Below are 20,656 nucleotides of genomic sequence, written 5' to 3'. Positions count from 1 at the left end.
GGGTAATAGGGAGGGCACGTTTTGCATGGAGCACTGGGTGTTGTGCAAACAATGAATACTGTTACGCTGAAAAAATAAATAAATTAAAAAAAATGTCCTTATAAGCTAAACCATGTAGAGATTCAGTAAAATCTCTATCAAGATTTCAATGACTTTTTTTACAGGAATAGGAAAAAAAAATCCTAAATTAGTTTAGAACCACAAAAGACTCCAGATAGCTAAAATAATCTTGAGAAAAAAGAACAAAGCTGAAGGCATCACATTTCCAGATTTCAAATATATTACAAAGTCATAGTCAATATAAAATGATATTGGCATAAAAACATACAGACTAATGGAACAAAACTGAGAGACCACCCCCCTAAAAAAAAACCCAGGTATATGTGGTCAACAAAGGATAGTCAAAGGAGTGAAGAACACTCACTGGAGAAAATACAGTCTTTAATAAATGGTGCTGAGAAAATTGGATATTAATGTGCAAAAGAATGAAACAAACAAAAAAAAACACTATTTGATACCACGTACAAAATTAACCTGAAATGGGGTTAAGGCTTAAATGTAAGACCCGGAACCATTGAAGTCCTAGGAGCAAAGACTGCAAATAACCTCCTTGAAACTGATCTGGGCAATGATTTGTTGGACACGAAACCTAAAGCACAAGCAACAAAATCAAAAAGGAATAAGTGGGATTACATCAACCTAAAATGATTCTTCACAGCAAAACAAATGGTCAACAAAAAGAAAAGACAATTTATGGAATGGGAGCAAACGTTTGCAAACCAAGCTTCTGACAAGGGGTTAATATCTAGAATACAGAGATAGCAAACTCATACAACCCAATGGCCAAGAATCAAATAACCCCATTTAAAAATGGGTAAAGGACCCGAATAGGCATTTTTCCAAAGAAGATATTCAAATAGCCAACAGGTATTTGGAAAGCTTCTTGATATCATTAATCACCAGTGACATGCAAATCAAAACCACGGGATATCATCTGACGCCTGTTAGAATGAGTATTATCTAAAGATAAGAAATAACAAATGCTGATGAGAAGGTACTGTTGGAAGGAGTGTAAATTGTGACAGCTTTTATGGAAATAGCATGGACATTCCTTAAAATGTTAAACATAAAACAACCATATGATTCAACCACTTCTGGGCATATATGCAAAGGAAACAAAATCATTATCTCAAGGAGGTATCTGCACACTCATGTTCATTTCGGTATTAATTAATTCAGCTCATGTTCATTTAAGTATTAATTAATCAATTAAGTGTTCATTAATAATCAATGTGAATGAATTAAAAAATGTGATAAACACACATAGACACATATGCACACAATCCACTGGTACGTGAATGAACAAAGTGCGACATATGGAATATTACTCAGTCACAAAAAAAAAAAAATCCAGGCATTTGTGACAACATGAATGGACGTTGAGGGCATTATGCTACAACAGAAAAAGACAAATACTGTATTATCTTATTTATGTGAGGTATTTAATAAAACAGGACCCATAGAAACAGAGAAGAGATTGGAGGTTGCCCCAGGTTGAGAATGGCAGTGTGGGGGAAACTGGTGAAGGTGGTCAAACCTTGCAGTTATTAATAAATCCCGGATATATAATGCACAGCATGGTGACGAGAGTTGACAACACTATCCTGTGTATTAGAAAGATGCTAAGTAAGTAGACCTTAAATGTTCTCATCACAAGAAAAAAAAATTCCAAGTATGTGAAGTGTTGGCTGTTAACTTATTATGGTGATTATTTCATAATAGTTACATATGTCAAATATTTCTATTATATACCTTAAACCTATACAATGTTACAGCAATTATATCTTAATAAGTCTGGAAGAAAAAATAGTAAGGGCAATGAGATTGCTATATACCAAAAACAAACAAAATTCTGTCCCATTAAAAACTCTATTCCATAAAAATGTATGCAATTAAGTGTTGAACCATCAATAATATACAATGAATACATATGAGCAGTGATGATAACAGTGTTAGGTAAAATGCAACATTCCACAGAGTTCTTGCCCTCACAGAGATTAATCACAAATTAGGTGAAATGAAACATGAAATTCCCAGTTCCTACAGTTGCACTGCATGATCTCCACCATCCCTGCCACGAGAGACTAAGATTCCAGAATTCCATAGAGAACCATGGCCTGCTGAACTGTGTGGGATGGGGTCATCAATACTCCAGCAGTTTCAGTGAGGGGAAAGTTCCAGGAGAACTGCCCTGACCCTGGAAGGCCCCTGAAAGATGGCAGCACTGGGTTAAGTCTCAGAGACTGGGATTCGTGGCTTATGGATAGGTGGGGAGAAGGGAGTGTATTGTGTAGTGTCCTGCTAAGTCAGACTCATGGATAAATTTATGCTGTGAACATAAAGATTTAGAGGAGAAAAGAATAAATCAGAAGTACAGTAGAATTCTTAAGTCTCTCTTCTCATATGAAGTAATACCATAAAACAAAACACTAGCAAGCAAAAAAATCTCAAAACAAAGAGCACTCTAAGAAGTGACAGCAAATGTTTGCACTTTGGTTCTAAGCTGTCAGATTCCCAACTGTTTGTGTGAATAGTCTACACTATAACATTCTTTTCTTTCTATCTTGGCCTAAGGATATGGGTATAGGACCCTTTGAAATATCAGATGAGAAGGAAAAGGAAAAACAAAAAACTGTGTTCAGCAAAAAAAAAAAAAAAAAAAAAAAAAAAGAGAGAGAGAGAGAGAAATTATGTTTTATGAGAATAATGATAACAGAGGTGTCTAAAACAAAACCAAAGCAGAACCCACAGGAGAGGGGAAAATCATGGATGCCACAAATCAAGAGGCTTTCAGAACTGTGTAAATACGGTAGTCTTCTTGTTGAGATTTCACTGCAGAAGCCCTCTGATCTGACTTGATCACAAGTGGCTCGGTTAATCAAAATGTCAGAATACAGAATCAGAAAAATGTTCCTTATCCTCATTTGTGTTCCCTGCAGAGGGAGCCGAGTAGGGAGGTGGAAGGGAGGGACCTGAGCCGGATCACCGGTTTTGACTTCCACTCAATCAATTACCAGCTGGGGGACTTCGTGCCTGAGTGTCCCCATTTGTAAAAATGGATGCAAGGATACTGCCTGCCTCATCGGATTGTAATGGAGATGAAATTGGTGAGCTCCTTAAAGGCTGTAGAAAAGTATCTGATCCGTGGGAAACACTATGCATTTTTAAATAACACTGTTGGTAGGGCCAAGGCTACTTCTTTGCCTAGGGATCTTATTATTAGAGTCTGTTTTGTTTGGCTTTTTTGGGTGGGGGAGGGGCATCAAACACATGCTTTATGCATTGTTTATGCATATGTCTTTGTTTTGGATTTTCTTAACAGTGTAACAAGAACCTCAAATCACTTGGGAAACAATTTGCATGCAGAATGCCTCTATGTTTAATATAATTCTCCAGCTCCCACAATTTTTTTAGTTAGGTACCTATATTTCATTTTCTCATAAACATTTATTTAGTGACTCGCCTTTATAGATGGTTTTGAAGCACTGAACTTTGTTTTATATAAACAATTCTTTGGGTATCGCATTTCATTGGTTTATATAGTAGTTAAAAATGATACAATCACTATAAATACTACTTGCAGAAACATAATGAGTTTCAAAAATGGCTCATTTATGGTGAGCATTCAACCCAACAGGTAAGAGAAGAAAGTATACTTAGCGGAGAACTCTATTAGCTGCCAATATTTGATGAATTGAGTCTTGTTTGACATGATTTATAAGAAGAAATGGTGAGCATCAGCTAATCTGGCCAGTAGATTCAAATAAGGTTAATTAGAGATTCGGGTTCCATTAAGAACATTCCTTTGGGATTTTACTTGCTACACTAACCTCTCAATTCTTTGGAATTTAGCTCAAATCACTGATTTTAATACAAAGGGCCTTATTACTCTGATTTGTTACCACCCCCAGTCCCAGAGATACCACTCTAGAAACTGGGATTGCCACAGAAGATTACTGCCATTCTTGATTTTCATTTTCAGGTTAGACCTTTTTTTTTTTTCCTCAGCATGGATCTGGTTCCCTTTGCGAATTTCCCAGACTTCATCAACTAACCCATAGAACTATGCCTTTTTGTTTCTCCTATACAAAAAAGGGAGGGGGGGGGACAGCAGAAAAAAAAAAAAGCGCTAAATAATATCCATGTAAATTCTTACTATTTTTAAGGAACAAAGACTGGTTCTTATAAATTATTTCCTTTTCTACTTTTCACAAGCTATCTCCTAAAATCACAGTGGCCTAATTTCTCTATTTCTTTCTCTATTTCTCTTCAAGAGGGCACTCCAGATTGTAGATAATCATTAGGCTGTATTCAGCAGATGACACCTAAGATAAGATAAGGTATCTAAGATAAGCAGAAAACTACTTAGAAATCTATGGTACTGAATCTCCCGTCTATGGGTAGATGCTGTAAGTTCAATAATATTTGGGAGCAGGTACACTGGTAGATTGGCTGCACCCAAAAGCCACACCCTCAAATAGTCTGGGCTGGATGAGCATGACTGAGTACTTCCAAAGCTTGCACACAAGACAGGAAAAATTCAGAAGAAGAGAGGGCATAAACTTCCCTTAGGTGTATGCAAAATAACTACCAACTTGCAGAATAAATTTGTATTCATTATTCCATTCAACAAATAATTATAAAACTTCCATAGGTGCGAAGCAAGTATAGATTGTTTTTGCTCTAGCCAGTACTCCACAGTATGTATTTGTGCCACCAGAAAATAAAAAAATCACAAGCCCACAAAAAATCACATAATTAACAGACCCCCTGAAAAGCCAGCAACTCCATCTCTCTGTGACTGTGAGCTGTAGACTATAGAGGACAGGCAGCCCACTTTCTACGATTCTTCTTTACCGAACTATTAACAGCCCATTTTTCAGAAATGTTATTTAAATTAGAATGGCTCCTGGAAGAGAAGAGTATTTGGGGAGGAATATAAAGTGTGTTGGCTGAAAATACCCAGTGAATAAACAGAGTTCTATTGTTAGCGTACACACCATTTCCTGCCATTTGGATATGGATTTCAGAAATTTGTGACAGCCAATGAAAAAGTTTAAATATCTATGGCACATGTGTTTATTATGGAAATAAGCCATCATGATTCATAAACAGGGACTACGGATCCTTAAATATTGTTCCAGAAAAGCCTGAAGTTAAACCAAGCAAAATGGAAAAAATTCATGAACATGCAACAGCTGTTGAAAGTAATTATAATATTGGATCTTGATATAAGAGAGCAAAAGAAATACAACTTTTTCACAGAGGCAAGACTCTCTCTGACAAACACTTCTTGTGGTTGGAACCAGGAAAGAGAATAGAGATAGACAATTTTTTTTCCGCCTAATTTTTGAGTCCTAAATTATGAATTTATGTTTTAACAGATAAAGCAGAAGGGAGATTAATTTGGGAGATGAGATCTGCTGTACAATTGAGAGATTTGCTTTATTTTAATTTGGGGGAAAAATTATACTTTTGATGTTGGGCTTTATCGAGCATCTTTCTTTCAGTGAAATGAATGGCAATTTCTTGTTATTTCCCCAAGGAGTCAAGGAAAGATGTTCATGCCAGAGTTCAGAGGGTAAATGAGCAGCACCGGCCCAGCCATCAGGAACAGTGTTGTCCTGTAGAACCTCCAATGGCAATGGAAAAGTTCTGCATAGGCATCACCCAATATGACGGCTACCGTCTCTATGAGGCTTTTCAACACTTCCCGCATGGCTAGTTTGACATAGAAACTTAATTTTCATTTAGTTTTCAATTTCCTCGGCACCATGCGTTTAGTGGTTACAGAGCTGGGCAGTAGAGGTTAGAGGATACCTCTGTCTCCTCTCTCTTGCTCAGACAACTAGGCCAGGCAGCTGGGGTTTATTTTTCGTATGTTGTCACTGTGAAACCTTACTTACCCTTTGGTATCTTAGCCTAAGAAGGGCTCCAAGCAAGGCTCATGGGAGCTTGTTTGAGCAAATATACACATTAACAGGATTAAAAAACCCCAGGACACAGCAAAGATCAGTCTCCCAGCTCTCTTTGCCAATTCATGTGTCTCCCTCAAGTCAGGTATGTTCTCTGGTGCTTTGTCAGGGACATCATCCAAAATGATTCCAATGGCTTGACTTTCCACAACTTTGCATGTTATGAAGGAAAGTCAAGGAGTTCAGTGAGAGCTTTTAGACAAGGAGAACCTGAAAAACACTGAGGCAGAATATAGGAAGAATTGTGTGTGAGGAGGAATTCTGCACGGAGAGAGATATGAAAGGGAAAAAAAAACCCAGCAGAATTTTTGATTAGAGAGAATGAAATAAAGAAATGTACTTGAATAAAGTACATAAAGTACACTGAATAAAGAAAGTACATAAAACTCGTCCTTGCTTATCACAGAATGCAAGATCACTAATACAAGACCCCAAAGTAACCAATTATTTCCCGACTCCATTCCACAGTTTCGCCTAGTTTACGAGAGGACACCTCTGATGGTACCTTTTACCTGTTTATTATTTGTTGATGTCTTTCTTTATCTAAACACAGCTTTCAAAAGTCCGATAAATTTAAGAGAGGCTCAATTTTAATGACATCCCTTGAGAAGGGAAAGAATCAGTGTTCCAATGTACGATGCCTTGCCTATGGAGATACTGGAAACTTTTGAACTAAAGTAACTTTTTGTCAATAGCTTTTCAGAAGCAAGGATTATTTTCCACATAAGCACATACCTGGAGGAGGAGATCAGAAGTTGGTCTGATTCGCTGTTGGAACAGGATGCTTAACGTTCGATTCTGTTGTTCCAAATCAAACACTCTTGTTTTCAACTTTACACATTCCTCCCTTAGATCCTACAACAAACACAGTGAAAGAAAAAAAAATCTATAACTGAAAGACACTTTTGCATATTATAACCATATTTCATCTGATATTTCAGACACATTAGTATAAAAATAGTATTTTTATCCTTCAAAGCCCTCAGGAATAAATCACATACAGTGTTTTCTTCCATAGCCCATTGTCTGACAGAATTATTATGTGCAGAGAAGACCAATTTAAAAAAAAAAAAAAGGTACCTTAAAATCAGGAGTGCATTAATCTAGCATGCTATTTTTGAAGATGGTAAATGTTAGCGATATAAAGTCAATTTGAGTTTCCACCTATATTTTTTGCCTTTTCACTGTCTTCGTAAAAGCAATCATAAAGCACAAACCACAAGGACAATAATGTTTTTGCAGTGAATAGAGATTTGATGAACTAAAGAAACTATCACTTTTGATAGAGCCTTTTGCTGTCATTTGTGGAAACAAGTTGAAATTTTCAACGCTGGGGCTAATAGAGCCAGTGATGCATTTAGAGAGGGAGAAGCAACTCTGAAATGAAAGCTTTAAAAGGCCACTTGAAACCTGCCTGTGCTCTGAACTGCTGGACTTCCATGTATTTGGGGTGGTTCATCTTGGCGCTGGGGAAGAAGCTGAGTAGCCATACCTGGGCATCCTTCTGGAACAGCTCTTTTGAACTGTTCAAAGACCGCAGAGACCTCTTCCCTCCTTTCATGAGGGAAGCTATACCACAGGAGATTTAGGATTCTTTGGAATCCACCAAGGAACTGCCTCCCAAACGAACTTGTGATCAAGATACTTGTAGTACTTAAATGTCCGTACTCTCTTTGGTGAGGGTTCAAAAAAGACCAAGAAGAATAATGCCCCCATTCAAAGTTCTTCAAAAGCTGATCTTTTTCTATGTGTCAAACCTGATCTTTCCCTGCTTCCAAAATTTTTAAAAATGCTTCTGCTCGGGACGCCTGGGTGGCTGGGTTAAGGCCTCTGCCTTCGGCTCAGGTCATGATCCCAGGGTCCTGGAATGGAGCCCCACATCGGGCTCTCTGCTCAGCCAGAGGCCTGCTTCCCTTCCTCTCTCTCTGCCTGCCTCTCTGCCTACTTGTGATCTCTGTCTGTCAAATAAATAAATAAAATCTTAAAAAAAAAAAATGCTTCTGCTCTTGCCATACAAAGAACAATGGTCTGCTTGTTGTCCTTGAAAGCTCTGCCATTCCTGCCATCCTCTCCCCTCTCCTGCCATCACATTCCCTTCTGACTATCCCCCCACCTCACCGCCTGCCGCCATTCTATCCAGTCCAGCTTTGGCATTTGGGCTGACGTCCATTTTAAAATCTGTCTCCTCCCTGACTTTTTTTTTTTTTTTTTAAAGATTTTATTTATTTGACAGATCACAAGTAGGCTGAAAGGCAGACGGGGGCGGGGGGGAAGCAGGCTTCCCACTGAGCAGAGAGCCCAATGCAGGGCTAGATCCCAGGACCCTGGGATCATGACCTGAGCCGAAGGCAGAGGCTTTAACCCAACGAGCCACCCAGGCACCCCTCCTCATTGACATTTTTATCTGGAATCCTACAAAGACCATTCCTTTTTCTGAACTCCTGTAGGCCTTCAATGCCTCTTATAGGACATTTAGCGTGCACTACTTTGTACTGATTTTATCTTTCATACTCTAAACTTACCTTGTGAAATAGATGGCAAAGGCAAGCATGAGAAGATACCCCAAAAATGAACAGTACAAGCAGACTGTTCTTACGCTCTTTTATTCCATCACTGGGCAAACCAACACATATGGTAGGAACTTAAGAAACTGATTATTTTGTTAAATGGGATGATGATGATGATGACGACGACGATAAATTCTATTCTCTAGTGGTGTGTGACTGAGGCTCTAAGTTTCTTCGCACTTCCAGAGTGTAGATCAATATATTTTGATGTGGGGCAGCTTCAGGGTATACTTAAAACTCTGTAAGCAACAGAGAGTGAAGCAATAGCTCTGATCCTCAGCCCTAAACAAGAGTCACAGAGGTGAGTGGCCTGTCCATAACTTTGTATGAAGCTAGACAGATCCAGCTTTGGAGGCTTAACCAGAGCCTCATTATATCCAGATTATACATCATTTATTCTGCTTACAGAGGGCAAGGGAATAAGCCATGGTGAGGGTCACTGTGCAGCTTATACTCTCCTCACCTTTGTAGTTAAATGGGTAGAGTTTAGGCATAGTATATTTCCAACTGATTGCTACCTCCAAATGCAGAGCATAGAAGAGAAATGTCATGTTCAGAACAAGGCCCCTGACTCCAAGCTCTAGGAGGGCAGAAGCCATCAAAGGCAGGGGCAGGAGTGTGCATGTGAACGGGAGCACATATACCATTTGGCAGAGGCCACTTTGGGGGCCTAGGCTCTGCTCACATTAAAAGGCTAAAGCTGTTTCCTTTATTTAGAATTCAACCCCTGTCTGTGTCTCACTTATTCTACTTTCTGTTTCTAGCATGCATGTAATTTCTCCCTGCCCCCAAATACCGTTTTCAGTACTGCTAATTAAGTAATTAATAAAACTTGACTGCAAAGTAAATAAATATTAATAGTACCTATTGGGTGGGAAAACATAATCATTCTCATTTGCAGGTGAAGAAATGGGAGCAGTAGCAGACAAGTGTGGGGTTGCAGGGAGAAAGGAGACCTGGAAGGAACAGCATTGATGATTTTTTGTAGCACAACTGAGATAAATTGAAAGAGTTCTTCACATGGGTTTAAAAAATATATAAAAAAAGGAAGAAAGAAAGAATAAAAGAAAAAATCAATATACTCTATAGAGATTTTTGTATAGGTGCCCAAATTTCAATGGCTATTACTATTACTTAAGATGGTAAAAGTTCATTTAGCAGGAACACAATTGATTGACCTTGAGAAATGTTCATCACTGTTGGCTCATCGAGATCACCACATGGGAGAGGAGGGGTGTGACTTTGGTCTTACAATCACTGACCAACAGAATTGAGCTGTTCTGAGAAGCTGTAGACCTAAAAGAATCATTGTCTCTGTTGTTCTAATATTCTTGTCCTTTTTATTCAGGCCGTGGATGGTAAGTGATGCCAAACAGTTATCATCCCAAGAAATTGTATTCAAAACCATGCATGCGTGCCCATGTGTACACACGTAAGCGTGCCCATGTGTACACATGTAAGCACAACCAGACTGGGTGGGTGGAAAGAGAGAGAGAGAGAGAGAGAGAGAAACAGCACTCTCTCTGATCGCTATAATGAGTCTTCAGCAGCGGGTGATAGCCAGCGGTCTGTGTCCTCTATGCTTACACCAGGAACCCGGTGACATAAAGTACCATGGAGGTTGTCCACTAGCACCATTACTGTGACCCTGACAATGACAGAGACAATGACAGAGGTGACACCTAGACTCTCCTTCCCAAATAAAATGTTAGAAACCAACGCACTCTCTGCTCAGATTCAATCATCGGCTCCCTGAGGAGGCTGGGCCATCTGTTCTCTCTCACATCCTAGTATGTCCAGGCCCCAGGAAGAAGACCCCTTCCTGAAATAAGAGGGAGACCTGACTGTATCAGGGGAGAAATAAAGCCAACAGTTTGACTACATTTAACATCATATGAGGAAGTACAGTGGGCTCAAGAAAATAGCCAGACCTGTTCCTTGTAATCCAATCGTCACTATCAGTTAGAAACAGAGCATGGATTAAAGCTGGAGATGAGGGCAAAATATGCTGAGCAACGTGAGACACTGGTCTACAGGACTTTGGCCATCTTCATGATCTCAAACCACAGCTTCTCTGAGTATCCAGACACCGTCATCCTGGCAAGTTTCATCTGCACTTGGGCTAAAGAAGATTCTGGATCTACTACTGGGTAGTACCTACGAGTACAGCTGCTTCAGTGTATTTAGAACTAAACCTCTCCCTGCCGAAGTCAGTCTAATAAAGTGTTGATTGCTTCGAAGCAGGACATACTGTGACATCACCGGAGTTTTAATGAAAATTATTTAAATCTGATTTTATCCTGTAACAGTGATATTAGAGTGGTAAAGCTCTTTCAGATGCAACGTGTATCATGGGAATACACCAGATTGGGAGTTGGGGGTCTGGATTCTGGTCCTCATCACCCACATGACCTTGAGGACGTAACTTATCCCCGTTTTGCATCAGTTCCTTATCTATGAACTGAGCTATTGCACAACACGGAATTTCAAGAGAATGCTGCTATGAGATGGCTTTTCAAGGGCCACTTCATTCCTTCCCTGAAGCTTAATGGCCACAAGACCCAGCATTTTCTCCTAGTAACATTGCTTCTCAGCGGCTGTTACGGGTACAGCCCTTCCTTTGCCTAGGATACTAAGACTTGTGGAAAAAGAAAAGCCATCTCTCAGACTCACCGAAGGCCTCAATGTGAAATATCTACAAGGCAAGGCAGGTAAGTAACATAAATGTGTGTCTGAATCAGTCCAGCCCTAATGAAGGGGAAGTGGTTAGCCCTGTGGCAAGCTGTTACTGCAAGCCTTCATCCCAAATGCATTCCGATTAAAACAGTTTTAAGCTGGGTGATGGCTGAACAAGTTTATGAAATCACAGTAAATTAAGCCAAAGCTAGCTGACCGTCTCAGGATTACATGCTCGCTAAAGCCCCCGGCAATTGTGAAATTCCAAGATCAGACGGATTCTGAGAAAGCTTGACTCCAGTCAGTTTAAACTCCACACTTGTCAGATCCTGAATATTCTTCTTGCTGGCCAGGACTGGCAATGATTCCAGAAGTTTTAAGAAATCCATTGGCTCCCTTGCCCTTTTGTTCTATTTCCTGTGGTCGTATCTAATAATTGGATTTCAATCCATCTGTTGTCTTCCAAAGCCTCATCTCTGCTGCTGAACTACAGTGGGGGAAAACAGCAAGTGATCCTAGGGGATCGTGGAGGCTGAATGTTGCAAAGGCAAGATTTGGAGGGCAGCAACGCTAGGTTGAACATATGGGCTTTGCCAATTCTTGCCATCAGAGCTATGGGAACCCAGTTTCCTTAGTCCTCTCTTACAGGGTTGCAATGAGAACAAAATGACTTCATGCATTTAAAGTGCTGGACATGGAGTCTGACTCCTTGTAAGGTACACGACAAGTATAAACAGACCCTCTTCCGGGAACTGGATCCTACACACCATTGCCAGCTGAGTGGACATAGGTGGCCCAAATGCCCCTCCACAAGGGAAATGTGTAGAAGTTTGGAGATCTTTCAGACACAAGCTACAAAACTGCTCTGCTCCTGTCTGGTTGCTGCATTGCTAGATTCTACCATACAGAGCCTTATTCCATGTTGGGAAAAAAAAAGCCAAAAACCAAACCAAAACAAAAACACCATATAAATACTGGGTTATCCTAAAGAACATGCAGACAAAGTTGAAGTTGATATGCTGGAAAATGACTAGAGAAAAAAGGGTTTTCTTCCAAGTTTAATGATAGTGGCAAAAGAAAAAAAAAAAAGGCAGTAAAGAACCAGGACAGTTACATTTTCAGTGAGTGTAATTGACTTAATGAAGATAAAATATATTTCAGACAAAAATATGAGTTTGGCCTGAATTATTGATTTCACTTGCACTTATAGCCTCACATCTATGATTTGAAGTCATAAATGGAAGTGAGCTGGGTTTAATATTGTCACTTTAGCTTTATTGATCTAAAGGAGGGGCTATTTGCTGTCTTAAGGGAATCCACAGGTTTCTGAGATAAATTGAATTATTTGACTAGGACAGTATATGTACATTTAACAGAAAGTGATAAGTTCATGGAAATGATTTTTTTTTTTTTTATCAGTATGGGGAAAAGAAGTACACTCTGTTATTTCAAGATGCTTATCTGGGCCAGTTCATGATATGCCAGAAAAATGCTTTTTTGGTTGCTCTTGGCAGATTTGCTTTGTGTCATAACAAACGATATATTCTAAAACTGCATGGTTATGACTGTAATTTCACCTCAAAAAAATTTTTTTTGGTCACTTGGATAAATCACTCAAAATTTCTTCTTTCGCTCTGTGCCAGCTACATCCCTCTTCAGAATGTGTTTTGTCATCTGCATTTGGAGTACATTTTGTTTCCTGTATTATGCTCTTAATTAAAAAGAAATTTGAGTCTTCTTGTAGTGATTTTATGGTCCTTATAAAAACCGGGGGGTACACATTTCTGTAGAACATGATTCTTCTGGAGTCTTTGAAAATCCCGACATCTCTTCCTGCCTCAGAGTGTCCCTGAGGTATGCTATCTCACACAGTAGCATGTCTTTCTGGGTCTTACCGCTTAACTGTACCAAGGTAGATTTATCTGTTTACTAGTTATTACTTGGATTTGTGTAGCTATTTTTTGTGGCTGACCTGAAGGGTCCCATTTTCCTTTATATTGTACCAGACAGCTTCCTTGTCTCTTTCCTGAGGCACCATTAAAAAAGAGGCATGAGAAGTTTTCAACAGTTACACACAGAGCTGCATCAGTGCTTCCTTCATTCCTTGAGTTTATAATTAAATGATCGCAGAGTTTCCAATAGGAGGAAAGCAAATGAAAATATAAAGCTTTTGGAAAAGGAAAAAAAAAATTCAAATATGCTCTGACAGAAATTGCAAGATGCCCTTCAACATCTGTTTTTCCCCTTCTCCTGCAATACTGTGAAAATCAATTTTCACTAGGCACCCACCCAGAATTAAGACTTCACTGTCAGTTTCCTTAGGTGTGGCTGTGTGACTAAGATCTGTTCAAGGAGATGTAAATGAGGAGGAAAGAAGGCTTTAGGAATTCTCTCTCAAAGGGCAGCTAGTGTGTGCCCCTTATCTTCTTCATTTACTTCAGGTTTTCCTCCTTCCTGGTGGCTGGAATGTGGATGTGATGACTGGAGCAAGAACAGCCATTCTGGACCATAAGGTGACCTTTGGAATGGAGGCTGCACCCCGTAGGATAACAAGATAGAAACCAAAGACACCTGGGACCCCATGGACTTTATGGAGCTGAGTCACCATAGCAACCCTATACTGCCTACCTGAAGATTTAGCTATGAGAAAGAAATAGTATTTTAGTTTATTTAAGTTACTACCATTTTGGATCTCTGTTACTTACAATGGAACCTAATTTGACCTAAGAGGTATAGTCAAATCTCTCTATTTATGTGATATTGATGTAAACCTGAATCAGTTAAAATCATTTGAAACAGAAAACGTGATTCAACAAAAGTAGTTGAGGGGAAAATCTAGCAAAAATAATATCACAGTGCCTCTATAGTATAAATTAAAAATATTTACTTAAGTATCTTTAACAAGAAGTGGTCAACTCCTAATAAAATTATTCTTTATTTAAAAATCAAATGTCATAAATTACTTTGTTATCATTAGCCATGTACTCCAGAACACGCCACATGATCTAAGATTTTCTTTTATAGAAAAATTACCATCTCACAGAGGGGTAATTCAGAACAAACGAAATCTGAAAGAACTAGAATTTAGCCTCTGAGAAACATAATAGAAAGAAATGAGAAAGTTTCCGTAAGACATACCAAAATGGCCAAATTTGGGCAATAACTTGCATCTGCCCACTCTGACCCAATAACGTGATCTTATATTGTCTGAAGGCGGAGGGCCATGGCAAAGGAATAGGCATACAAATCTCATGCTCAAAAATTATTTGTTTTTATCCCTCAACTTTATTGGGGAATAACTGTATATATTCAAAGGGCAAAATGTGATGATATGATACACCTTACAGGGTGAAGTGATTACCAAGATCAAGATAATTAACACATTCACATCTCACATAGTTGTTTCTTTGTTGGCTTGGGGGGGAGAATGCTAAAGGTCTACTGGCAGCAACTTTCAGTATACAACACTGCCGCCTGTTCTGTATTTACCACAAACTGATTCCTATGGGAACTGCTCTATGTGCTTCCTTTCACAGAATGACTGCTGCAACTCTGGGAGGTGGGAATTGTTATCCTCACTTTACAGAAGAGGAACTAAGACCCAGAGAAATGAGTTAACTTTCCTAAACTCAAAGACCTTTTCCGGGATTGTAGGCATCTGTTAATGCTGTCCATAAAAGGTGATTCATTTTATGGGAAGTGGAGGAATCCACCAACTTATAGAATATTAGCATTTGCTACATAAATGGGTCCATGGGAATCTTTCATCTTCTGTTACTTTACCAAGAGTTTGAACTTTATGATTCTTTTGGTCACTGATGTTACTTTGTATGCCCATCTAAAATACACACGATTTCAACCTAAGTGAATAAACAGAGAAGTATTGCATCTATCAATCACAATTTCCTGGTTTGACAATATGAGTTCCAACCTATTCACATAAGTCCCTTGAAAATAATAAGCCAGGAATGACCTACCTTTTGAGTGAGCAGAGCTTGAACCACTTGGTTGGCTACCTGTAAAAAACAAAGAAAAGAGTTGCCATTTATAATAATGAGACTTTATACACATGGAGTGTAATTTACCAATACATTTCCCACAGCTTATTCTACCTAATTAGCTCTTCATTTGCTTCTTTCCTCTCTCTGTAGAGGACCTGATTCTTTTCATAATAAGCCTATGCTTCTAGGTAATATTTTGCTTTTTTCCTAAGGTGACCTTGTTGCTAATTAAGATGGTTAGGTTGGGAAGATCATTCATACCCTGACTTCCACATTTCCATATTTGGAAAAATAATATCCTTTCATATGTAAAGTACTCCAAGACAGCTAAAAAACGATACAGTGTAAAACACGATCCTAATTATCTGTACACAGTTTCTACACTTTGCTGATTTATAATGTCCTTTGCCTCTCCTTCCTATTCTTTTGCAGTGTGACCATTTCACTATTTAAAATGACTTGGTTTTAAAAAAAATGACTTGGAATAGAGACAGGTTTGAATGGTGGAGAATAAGAGCAGCTCATTGTTTTCTAGATGCTCTGTTTACATCCTCAATATTTTCATTTATGTCATCCTCTTGTCACTGCTACCTGTAGCAGAATCTGGTAGTTGTTTAATGTTTATTTTCCTCTAAGTAATAAACTCTGGGGGTTTTTGTTTGTTTGTTTTTGGCTGGGTACATTCAAATACACTCCCCAGCCTTCTTTGTATATAAGTGTCAATTTGTGACAAGTTCCTGGCCAATGAGTTATAAGTCAACCTTTTTTCTTGATCTTATAGAAAGTCTTTAAGAAGAAGCCTCACTTTTTTTCCTTCTTTTCCTGTCTGAGATATAAAAGTGATGGCTGGAACCTCAGCAGCCACCTTGATAAAGAAAGTAACAAGTATTGTTGGATGGAGAAACAGGATGAATTCAATCCTGATGATGCAGGGAGTTTCACTGTCTATCTCTAAACTTCTACGTAAGAGAGGAAAAAATAATTCACTGTTATTTTGAGCTTCTTCTAATACACAATCAAATAGAATTCTTACTAATATATTAACAGAATCCTAATATTCTTCAGGTATCAGGCAGCTTGGGGCAGTAGGAGAAGCTAGGCCCCTCTCAGATGAAGGAGGTGAATCTTTATTAATCTATTCCAAACTTGGTAATTCCATTCCCTTTCAGTGAGTAGTCTAGCACTGGGCAATGTGGCACCATTCCAGCTAAAAGCCACATATAAAACCAATAGCATGTCCCTGTTTTTTTGCAAAATATTTGCAAAGATCTGCCATTTTCTCCAGATAACCATTCATCACTTTTCTATGTATTTGTGCTAAGATTTCTTTTTTCATCCATGGGTTTCAAAAACACCATACAGGACGTCACTTACTTCACTTCACTATATCCTTGAAACTATGCAATCCATACAGCTACTCTTGATAAAATAAAGGTGGGTAGGTGATTTAAGTGGTATTTTTCAGCAAATACATGAACTGTACTCATTTAATATGATCACTGAAACTTACAGCATTAAAGACCAAGTCAGACTATATAAATGTCTTAGATACCAAGTTACTTCTGTTCATTAATTTCTTCCCTCATTTATTGAATATAAATCTGTAGAGTATTTGTAAAGCTAGATCACTGCGATATGTTCCTTGGTTTCAGAGAGAATATTACTGGCAAGCAGAACACAGCATGATAAGCACGTAATCATCTTGGTAATTCTCACATTCAACCAAAGATTGAGGGACATGCTTTCATCTTTTTATCTTGATAGCCAATTTAATTTCTGGTGATCCTAAACTGCGCTTATTCCCCTATGAGGTATAGTGGAAGAGATTAGGGTAAGAATGTTTGCATGGAGCTTGTTTTTTTCACTCAATATTGACAAAGTAGCACACCCTCAATGACAGCTGGCTACCAGTAAGTCTCATTGAAAATTAAAACGCAGGCTTGTCATCAACTGTGGCTGATGTGGTTAGGAGGCATTCACAGCACAAGCAGTAAATGAAATCAGATTACCTATAACTGATTAGTTGAATTGTAGACACAAGGATTTTTTTTCCCCCTATCAGAATACCTTCCAACTTTACATTGTTGACATTAAGCAAAGGAGAGAAACCTTTCACTGAAACTAACTACAGTTTTGAAGAAAAACTTGGACAGTACCTGATACAGTTTGTTTGTTTATAGTCCAGCCCAAGTTAAAGATACCTACCTAAGGAATCTCATAGACCAAAATAAACCATATTTCCCTTAACTGATGCCTTTTCTTTTCCCTTTCCCAGTTGACTTATACATGACTGTAACAGAGATAAATGTTATTTGGCCCCACAAATTGACCAATAGTGTCATCTTGAAAATCTTCTAAACATTCATTCCAATTTGTAAGCCACCGAAGATTTAAAGTCAAACTATAGGTCATCTATTTTACTCTTGGCAAATTAAGAAAAGAACATACAACAACGAAGAGTTCAACTATTCACACAGCTTGAATCAGGAACAGTGTACCAAAATTAATTCATACCATAAATAATTTAATTCTTTTGGATCTCAAACTTTGGATTTGATTTACATTCTCATAAAACTGCCTAATATCAATATTTTCTTTTCTTCCCCCAACTGGTCCCTCACTTAAACCGAGCTGTGGAACAGTGGTCACATAAAATAGCCCTCCACATGATTTAACAGGAGACATAAATGAATATCCTAACTGTAATAGCCCACAGGAGAAAATACGTCCGATCTTTGCAATCTGAGTATGTTGCCCTATAGGCTGATAGGCTCCATCTCTGACACAGTTGCTTCTGGCATGTACTTTGGACAACTGCTCTACCTAATGATTGAACAAAGATACACGAATGCATTATTTCTTTACCTCCTGACACGGGGTTATATTACCCAGAAGGACTCGCAGGTCCTCTGCAGAAGAGCAGGCCAGTTTGTACAAATGCTTTCCTTGGTACTGTCTATAAGCTGGCTTCCTGGGTTTCATCACTACTTTCACAGCTAAGCTTCCCTGAAGCATCAGTAGAACAGGTGTTTGGAGCTTGTGCCTGCAACCTCTAATAGGTTCACAAGATGACCCCTGGAACGGGCCCCTGCCCTCATCACAGAATTACGCCCTTAGCACTTGGGTTGCAAATAGTCACACACCCGCAGGCCCAGCTAATGAGAATAAATAACTTCCAGTGGCACCTGACAGCTTTCCTCTCCAAAGGAAGGAAAAACAGCAGCTGGGCTGGGCCAGCGGGACTTGAGACAAGCGGAGCAAGCTGACAGTCCTGAAGCCTCTGGCTTGTTTTACGATCTGCCTTAGGTTCTCTTTGGAGACCTTCCTGCTTTGCTTCTGGTGGGATAGGGCTGCAGGGGAGCCAGAGATGCCAAGGAGAGGGCCCAGGTATGGCTCTTTTCCTCTCCTTAAGACGTCTCTCAGACAAGCCAGCTCCTCTGACATCTGCGCTCATCAAAGATCCACAGGAGTCTTTGTTCTCCATCAGGCTCCTGGGGTCCTGTCCCCACCCCAGGCCCCAGCCCACCCCCCCATACTCCCTGGAAGTAGGTGGGCAGAGGGAGGAGAAGTCTGGGTTGAAGCATTGTCTATTCTTTTTTTTTTTTTTTTTAAATAGAACTTGAGGCTGAACGAGAAGCCACACCTCGGAGTTATTCTAAGAGGGAGCCAGTTCTCCCCCAATCCAGAGGAGAGCCAGGGCTGGGTAGAAGGTGGTGGAGTGAGGAACTCTAAAGGTAGGAAGCTCTGACCAGGCTCCTCCTGCCTCACAGTCTTGCTTTTATCCATGCCTGTGCTATTTTATCATGTAAAACAATTGTCACATCAGCAAGCTCATTTAAAAACCTAATTGGAAAAGGACAAGCTTTGGAAAACGTGCTTTGGAGAAGTTTTTAGCGCTTCCGAGTTTGGTTTATCACACTGAGGCAGCTGGGGACAAGTGGGAAGAGCAGTGGGTCAGAATCACAAAAGGGACTTGGGTTCAAATGCTGCCTGTGTTGATGATACACTGATAGGTCTGGGGTGGGGGAGCAGCTTGACTTTACTCATTTGTGAAGTAGGGGAACTGGCTACCTTTTGACTTGTGAAACATGCATGAGATGATAGATATAACCAGGGAAACCCCCTCGGAGAGTACCTGACATAAAGCACTTACTCCAGTATGCACACGTAGTGGGGTATGCATGAATTGAATGAATTGCATTTTGAGGTAACTAGTTAAGAAAGAATGGTTTGAGATTATAATTTATTTGTATAAGGATGAAGTGTGTGTGTGTGTGTGTGTGTGTGTGTAATATGCATGTATAAGTGTAAATCACTAAGCCCTTATTTATTTGCTCTGTAAAATATTGGGAGTGGGAGAAACTCATTGAAATATGTATGTGGGATCATAGGGAAAATTAATTGGGAAATTAATTTGGGGCTGACAATCTCCATTCATTTAGTCATTCAACAAATACACATTAAATGCATAGTATGGGTCACAGATTGTGCTGGATCTTGGAGAAATATGCTGAATAGAACACAGGTGCTGCCTCGTGGTGGTCAGAATCTAGAGCAGATACAAGAAGTCCATCATCTGTTGATTTCGTGGTCCATTCATGCAATGGGCATTCGAAGCGTGTGAGAGCAACAACCAAGATCATCTCCTATCTCCATGGATCAAGACGTTGCTCTTCAAGATTACTTAGGACTCAGGTGAGGACATGCACTGAGAATGTCTGATGATTCCACAATCCAGTCTTGGCATATAGTATAAGAATTGGAGAGGAAGGTCAGAACTGTTCTTAACCTGCTTTTGCCTTTATTTAGCCTTGGTTTAAAAGAAATTCTGGTTTTGTCTTTTGGGTTTTTTCCCCTTTTTTTCTGAACTACGTCCATTTCCTGCCTTGATGCTCTTAAGAAGAGAGCACAGAGAAGTCAGAGAAGAACTCAGATCTGGCATCCTCATGGACTATAGGGAACACTGGCTCTACTCTGGTGGTTTGAAGGTGGGGGTAGATTCTCCAAATTCTGCATGCAAAAACTGCTGGGGAAGTCTGGTAAATTGCCAATTTCCTCACTCTTCATTCTGCTGGAGAATAGCTGAGTGAAGTCTGATAATCTGAATTTCTGTTTCCTTTTCTGTGTTGATTCTATGTTTTTTTTTCTTTTATAAGTTTTTATTTAAATTCCAGTTAGTTATTGTACAGTGTAATATTAATTCCAGGTGTTGAACTTAGTGATTCATCACATATATATAACACCTGGTGCTCATCACAACTGGTGTCCTTCTTAATACCCATAACTCATCTAGCTCATTCCCCACCACTGTCCCGTCCACCTCTCTTCCAGTAACCCTCAGTTTGTTCTCTATATAAGGGTTTGTTTTCTAGTTTGC

The 20,656-nt window shown here is 39.3% G+C and overlaps 1 protein-coding gene across 6 annotated transcripts in view; it reads right to left on the bottom strand.

Annotated features, from left to right (window-relative positions):
• Window positions 1-20,656, bottom strand: part of NCKAP5 (NCK associated protein 5) — a 977,613-nt gene that overhangs the window by 179,940 nt on the left and 777,017 nt on the right. For all 6 annotated transcript variants that reach the window (XM_046019767.1, XM_046019766.1, XM_046019772.1 and 3 more), the window contains 2 exons: window positions 15,256-15,294; window positions 6,771-6,890 (listed from right to left, as the gene is read on the bottom strand). In XM_046019767.1, coding sequence (XP_045875723.1) covers window positions 6,771-6,890; window positions 15,256-15,294 — 159 coding nt within the window. The remainder of the gene's footprint in view (window positions 1-6,770; window positions 6,891-15,255; window positions 15,295-20,656) is intronic.

The sequence above is a fragment of the Meles meles genome, chromosome 9 (genome assembly GCF_922984935.1).
Source record: "Meles meles chromosome 9, mMelMel3.1 paternal haplotype, whole genome shotgun sequence".
Classification (NCBI taxonomy): domain Eukaryota; kingdom Metazoa; phylum Chordata; class Mammalia; order Carnivora; family Mustelidae; genus Meles; species Meles meles.
Note: the sequence above shows the minus strand (reverse complement) of the source record. Positions and strands in the feature narration are given on the sequence as shown.